We start from the raw sequence: 7,400 nt of genomic DNA, 5'->3' as shown, positions 1-7,400 counted from the left end.
GGCCGCCATGGTGGGCGCGCCCGGCGACAGGGCGCTGTGAGGCCGGCTGTGCGCCGGCGCCGGGAAGCTGAGCTGGCCACAGCGGGAGCAGCCCACGTCAGGAGGTGGCCCCCGAGCTCGGAAGGCCCCGGGCAGAGCAGAGTGGGGCTTGTAGACCCACTTTGTGGTCAGTCGAAAAGTCCTGGAATCCTGCTGTCTCGGATTCACCGAGGTACCCCGCAGAATCATAAATTCAGTGATTCACAGCCTCCCGAACAACCAGCAAGAGGAAAGCCACTTAAAAGGAAGACAGGTCGTTGAGTGCCAACCCTGGCCAAACGCACCTTTGGGGAAATTGGAAATCAGTAGAACCAAGAGCCCCGTAAGTGGACTCCGGTGACGGCAGGCCAGACACTGACCAGTGAGTGAATATGGGTGGTGAGGTTCACGGGGAAAGGATTTGATCCAGATGTAAGTTGTTTACAAGGGGAAACAAAAATAACAAGGAGGAAATCAAGGAATATGTGCTGTACAGCAAACTAATCAAGGCTTTGGATCGCCCGCAGTGGTGTCCGCCTTGAAAATTCTTCTGGAATGAAAACACATCAGGGTGGATGCCATTCTGATTAAAACGCTTGTGTTTATAAACACAGAGGCTAGGGGCCCCATCAGACCAGTGTGGGAAAGCTCCAGCCCTGCCCTAGAGGATGGTAAAACCTCCCTAGCGATCCCTCCAAGCTTGGAGACATCCAGGGGTGTTCTGCACCTGGCTGCCTGCACCTGGCTGCCGCAGTCCCGAGCCTACAGCGCCTCCTTTAGGTCGCACTAGATAAAAGCACCTGGGAGCACTCTCCAAGGCCTGAAAAAGGGGTCCCCTGCTCTGCCTCTTCAGTGATCCACCAGCTTAAAACCCCTCGAATGCTGCCCAGGGCCTGAGGCTATGGGGATGGTTCTTGGGTGGAGGACAACCTTGGGGACAGGGCTGGGGCTAACACAATCTTCACCGAGATTATAAAGGATCTGGGAAGTGGGGCATGAGCACAGCAGCTGTGGATGCCTGGGGGGAGAGCGGGTTGGTGCTGGCCCCGGTGCCCAAGAATTCCCCTTCTGCCTGGTGTCCCACCTGCAGCTGCTTTGGCCCTGCTGTGCACCCTCCTTGCTGTCTCTCCGTTGCTAACACAGCCTGTTATGTTCTCCAAATGTGTTGGTAAGTGAGAAACAAAAATAATAAAAATAAAAAAGAAACAACACTGCCTCACCTGTGTCATTTGCCTCTGGGTTGGGCATTATCTCTAAGAAGTTTTCCTGGTTGTCCTGGAAACCTGTTGGGGCTGAGTCAATGCTGACTCACTGCAGCCCACAGGACCCAGAACTGCTATGGAGCCTTGGTACCACAATGGTTAAAGCACATGCTGTGAACCAAAAGGTTGGTGCATCAAGCCCAGCAGTCACTGTGTCAGAGAAGTTATGGCAGTCTGCTCCCATCAAAGTTCAGAGCCTCTGGAGCCCCTTGGGGCAGCTTCTCCAAGGGAGGAGACCATGGCCATCCTGTCCAGATCACAGCCTTGGACACCCCAGCTCAGTCCTCTGTCCCCGAAGGTCAGATTCTTCAATGAGTAAGCAGCCACTTCAAGGCTTGGGGTTGGGAAAGGGTGCTGATCACAGGAGGGCCCCAGAAGAGCTGTCCACTCCATAGACCTTGACCACTGGCAGCTGAGTAGAAGCTGCCAACCAGGCTCTCCTGCTCTAGACAGGATCTGAGATGTTTCCTGAGGGATCAGAATGAAGTGCCTTGACCACTTCCCCATCCCACTTCTGATACCCCTGGAAGCATTTCCTCAATAGATCACTTGCACACAAACCCTTGTTTCGAGGTCAGCTTCTTGGGAGCCCACCTGGAGGCCAATGGCATGGCATTGAAGATAGTCTTAGGCAGCATTGAATTCCAAGTAGTGGGGACTTCCAGCCTGGACCCCTGTGGGAGACCAGGTAGGAGAAAATGCTCGTTCTCACTTGAGATAAATGGGAAAGTGGACCACTTGTAGAAGGAGCCCTGGGCTGTCCAGTGGTTTAAAGCACAGGGCTGCTAACCCCAAGGTTGTTGCTTCAAGTCTGCCTTGGGGACAGTTCTGCTCCGTCCTGCATGATCACTTTGAGCTGGAATCAACTCAAAGGCAGTGAGTTGGGTTTTGTTTTTGGCACCAGGAACCATGAAGGAGTTGTTTCTGCTGCGTGTAGTGTTCAATGCCTCAAACCTACAAAATGGATGTCAGAAGAGACTGAAAATTGTACGAGAGCAATGAGAAGCCGAAACAAAAGGAAAAAATGCCAGAGTTAAAGAGATGAACAGAAGAATTCCAAAGGCAGCTTGAGAAGGCAAGGCAAATATTATAATGGAATGTGCAAAGAGCTGGAGTTGGATAATAAAAAGGAATTTGAACGACTTTTCTAAAATTGAAAGAACTGCAAAACTATTAAAAGCCAAAAGTTGCAATACTGAGAGATGCTATGGGCAAAATCTCAAATGATCCAGGGAGAACCAGAAGATGGAAGAAATACACAGAATCACTGCACCAAAAATAATTGACACTGAAAAATTTCAGAAAATACCATATAAATAAGAGCCAATGGTAAAGAAGAAGTTCAAACTGTACTGACGGTATTGGCAAAAATAAGGCCCCAGGAATTTATAGGATACCAATTGATATATTTCATCTAACAGATACAGCCCCACATGTACTCCTAAGACTGTGCCAGGAAATTCGGAGGGTAACTGCTTGGCTGACTGAAGAGATCCATATGTGTACCTATTCCCAAGAATGGTGACCAAGTGTGGAAATTATCAAGCAATGTCATTTATATCACATGCAAGCAAAATACTGCTGGAGATGATTCTAGAGCAGCACATTGACAAGGAACTTCCAGAAGTTTAAAATGTGTTTAGAAGAGACTGTGGCATCCGGAATACTATTGCTGATGTCAGGTGGATCCTTGCTGAAAGCAGAATATACCAATAGAATGTCTATTTGTGTTTTACTGACTACGCAAGGTCATTTAACAGTATGGATCATAACAAACTATGGTTAACATTGAGAAGAATGGGAATCCCAGAACACTTAATAATGCTCACATGAAACATACCTAGACCAAGAAGGTTTTCATTGTCTGAATAGAGCAATACAACCCTGTATGATTTATAATCAGGAAAGATGTGCATCATGATAGATGGAGCGAAGACTGAAATTATCAATGATTAATCTTGCTTGGATCCACAATCAACACCATTGGTTCCAGCAGTCAGGAGTTGTACATAATTGGACAAGTCGTCAGGACCTCTCCAAAGTGCTGAGCAGTGATACCAGTTTGAAGACTAAGGTGTACTGATTCAGGTCTATTCAGTCACTTGCTGTGTATGCATTTGAGAGCTGGACAATGAACAAGGATGACAAAATAATAATAGGTGTCTTTGAGTTGTGGTGTTGGAGAAGAGTACTGAATAGCCCATGGATAACCAAGAGATCAGATGTATCATGGAAAAGGTGCAGTGAGGGTACTTCTTGGCAAAGCTTTGTCTCACATCCCTTGGAAAGGAGCATCCCATGTGGAAAGGTGGAGGGTCAGTGAAAGAGAGGAAGATGCCCAATAAAATGCAGTGTTACCATGACTGCATGTAATGGCCCAGCAAGGGCAGTTGGTCCTGATACTCTGGTCGTGTGGCACTGGGGGCTTTGCAGTGCCCCCAGCCTTGCTAGACCTCATATTCTCAGCTCATTTGGGATAGTGGGGGGCTGGATTTATTCAGAAGTAACGTCAAAGCCCAGCGCAATTGTATTACAGCAGACCTTGTTTTACTGCCTTTTTTTAAAACAAAACAAAAAACCAACAAACAAATGGCAGGTATGTGGCAACCCTGCATGGACCAAGTTTACTGGCACATTGTTCCAACAGCAGGTGCTCACTCTGTCTCCATCACGTTTAGGTAAATACCATAATATTGCAAATATTTTTCATAATGCTATCACACACTTCATAGCCTACCGAAATTAAAAGCAAACGAACCTAAGACTGTCCAGTGAACTCTGATTCACAACCACCCACCATCCTCCAAGGATCCTTACAGTCTCCAAGGCTGTAAACCCTTACAGGAAAGATGATCTCACCTTCTCCTATGGAGCAGCTGGGGGATTCAGACTTTGAACATTTTGGCTAACAAGCCCATCTACAGCACCAAGGTTCCTTAAGTAGACTGTAGTCAAGTATGAAAATAATTTTTCTATGTACTGGGAAATCAAATTCATGTGCCTTTCTTCCTTGTGATCTTCGCTTTATTGCAATGTTTGGGACTGAACCTGCAGTGTCTGTAAGGTGCATCTATATACAGAAAGTCAGCACTGTAGGACCTTCTGTAATACAGAGTTCTGAGCCACAATGGTAACCCTGGGTGGCCCTGTCCTACCTCTGAAGGTGACAGCAGGACACATAGGTCTCAAGCACTGTGTCTGGCCATCATCCGTGCCCCTTTAGGTTTTGCTTAACCCTGCAGCTCTCCCTGCTGACACCCCCCATGCCACTGACCAGTGGTTCCTCCTGTGGCCTCTCTGCCGACATAGGGCCCTTAGTCTTTTAGCTTGGGGCCTGGGGAGCTGGACAAAGTTCCCTGGAAGCTCCCATCTCCCCAACAACTGGACAGTGAGACTGAGGGCCTTGGGCATAAGTCAAAAGTGCAGAGCCCACAGACTGTGTGAGGCAGCCACCAGGGCCATATACAGCGTAAGCTCATGTGTACACCTGCGAGTTCTTGCTGTGAATAAAGGAAGCAGAGTGGGATGTGTGTATAAAATGTGTGTGTATATATGTATATGCATGCGTGTGCATATGCATGCATGTTTATGCAACTGTACATGTCTGTGCACACGTGCATGCATGTGTTCCCATGAATAGATGTGTATACACATCTGAGTGTATATGCATGTGTATATATTGTGTGCATGCTTATACGTGTATATGTACATGTGTCTGTGTATGTGTGTGATGGGGCAGGATATGACAAACTGGGACATGCTGGGTAAGGCTGCTAGCTTGTCTAAGTGGACACAGGGGTGCCATGGAGGACCTTGAGGACATACAGGAAGGGAAAGCCAGAGCGACCAGTGGTCAGGAATTGGCTAGGACTAAGGAATTCATGAAACCCAAAGATCAGGATTACCTGGGGCCACCCTTACTCAGAACTTCATTCCCTGGTGTAAAAAGGTGAGAGAGGAAGAACAGGTAAGAGCCTGGGTCTCCTGGCCCCACAATACACCTGGAAAAGAGGCCCACCCGTAGGTCCTGCCCCAAGCCATGCCACGAGAACCTGGGGTGGTCAGTGCAGAGCCAGGGGATGGACTTCAGGACACAGGAGCCTGGCTCTGCACGGAGATGACCCCAGATGCCACAACCTGGGAAGGGGAGTCTGCGAAGCTCATCCCCAGATGCCCGCTCTTGGGACTCAGCAAAGTGGAGAACTAGATGGAAGAGGGCAGGTGGGGTCGGATGACTGGGGCGCTGACATCTAACCCAAGCCTGCCTGCACTGCTCCAGACGCAATTTGATTTTTAAGGAGTACTGTCCCAGTGGGTTTCTAAGGCCATACAGCTTGGCAGAAACAGACTGTCACATTTTTCTCCAGAAAAGCCACTGGTAGATTTGAACCACCAACCTATCCCTTTAAGCACTGTATCACCAGTGCTTCACATCCCATAAACTAGTCACCTCCCAGCCTCCCTCACCCTTTGCCTCACACAGGCATGCTCAGGCAGACGCCCCCTTCTGGTACTTATGTGAAATGAACTCCGGTATTTGTTCTCATGGAGTCAAGCGCCCTTTCCCATAAAGGCGGCCCTGGGACCAAGGGTGGGAGAGGCTGGGGTGGCAGGCCTCCTTTCAGCCTTGGACACATCGCTGTGGAGCCTCAACATGTACTATCCATGTCCTGGGCATGCTGGCAGGTTCTTTGTGGTTTGGATTTTTCACATACACAAGAGTGAAGACTTTTTTCCCAAACTTTTTGTTGTGATTCGTGTGCAAGTTTGTTCTGCAAACTGCTTTTCCTTTAAACAGCGTCGAGAGGCTGATTGCAAATGTAACAGCATAACAGCACACTTCCCACTCGCTCCCTGTTTTCCCCGTTTCCATGCCTCCGCCTTTCCAACCTCTTCTTGTCTTCTGAACTTTCTCCTTGGCAAGTTCCTCTCATTTGAAATCATATGCTTGGTTGTTCTAAGGAGTGCTTATCTCCCTAGAGCTAGGAGACTCTGGTGGCCTCGTGGTAGTGAGTTGCCCTGCCAACCCAAAGACACGGAGTTCACGAGCCGCTCTGAGCGAAAATGATGGATAATCTCGCTTGTAATTTATAGTCTCTGAAAACCAGTTGGATAGTCAGCTATAAGTAGGTTACACAACAGTAATGAGTAAGTCTGAATTTGGAAAAGAAAAAAAAATAATCAAGAGCTAAATACAACTACTCTGTGGGACAGATTTGGCTGGGCCTGGGGGCCCGAGTTCAGGAAAGGCCCGGTTTGCTTCCCGGGCATGAGCAGCTCCGGGACCCAGCCGCGCCCTGCAGGGAGGAACTTGCCACTTCCAATAGGTGTGAACCTGTGTGCACGGGTGTGTGCAACAACAACACAGATGCATTAAAAACGGTGCCAGGGGCGGAGGACGAGCCGGCCACGTCGTCCTCACCCGGCAGGTCCCTGCAGGTCCCGCTGGTTCGCGGCCTCCAACACGTCCACCTCCCAGTGGCCTGAGGGACCCCCATCCAGACCACCTCTGCGCCCCTAAGACCTATGACCACAAGAGACCACAGCGCAGTGGGCTGTGGGGCTGCGAGCACCTCGTCCACCCGCTCCCCTCCACCGGCGAGGGCCACCTAAGTTCTCAAGCCCAGGTTTCGTCCGGCCGCTTTCCCAGGCGGACCACAAGGTCCCCAGAGCGGGGCGCAGGGAAGGGTCCCCAAGCGCAGGGCCGGGCACTAACCGCGCACTACGTCGTGAGCGGACGGAGGAGGCCCGGCCGGGTCGGAGGAGGGTTCGGGCGTCTCCTGGGGCGTGCAAGGGTCCACGCTCGTGTCTCCTGGGGTGCGCAAGGGTCCCCTGGGATGTCCTGGGGCGCGCAGGAGTTCCTTGGGATGTCCTGGAGCGCGCAGGGGTCCCTTGGGATGTCCTGGGGCGCGCAGGGGTCCCTGGGGTCTCCGGATCCCCAGGAAGGCAGGACCAGTGGGCGCACCCCGTCTCCCCAACTCCTTTAGAGCCCCCTCCGCAGTGCCCGACCTCTGCTGCCGCCTCTCTCCAGGACAGCGAGCCGGCGACCCCGCGTGACCGGAAGTGCCCCCTCCCGCGGCGGGGCGGGGCCGAGCGCGGACTTCCGGTGCCCACGCGCCG

General features: G+C 50.8%; 1 protein-coding gene across 1 annotated transcript in view; it reads left to right on the top strand.

The window, feature by feature from the left end:
* Positions 1–7,400, top strand: part of ZNF316 (zinc finger protein 316) — a 37,907-nt gene that overhangs the window by 14,490 nt on the left and 16,017 nt on the right. Inside the window, exons 6-7 of the mRNA XM_006889754.1 lie at positions 6,760–7,009; positions 7,312–7,386. Coding sequence (XP_006889816.1) covers positions 6,760–7,009; positions 7,312–7,386 — 325 coding nt within the window. The remainder of the gene's footprint in view (positions 1–6,759; positions 7,010–7,311; positions 7,387–7,400) is intronic.

The sequence above is a fragment of the Elephantulus edwardii genome, unplaced genomic scaffold (assembly GCF_000299155.1).
Source record: "Elephantulus edwardii isolate Elephantulus edwardi_28Jun2011 unplaced genomic scaffold, EleEdw1.0 scaffold00080, whole genome shotgun sequence".
Classification (NCBI taxonomy): Eukaryota; Metazoa; Chordata; class Mammalia; order Macroscelidea; family Macroscelididae; genus Elephantulus; species Elephantulus edwardii.
Note: the sequence above shows the minus strand (reverse complement) of the source record. Positions and strands in the feature narration are given on the sequence as shown.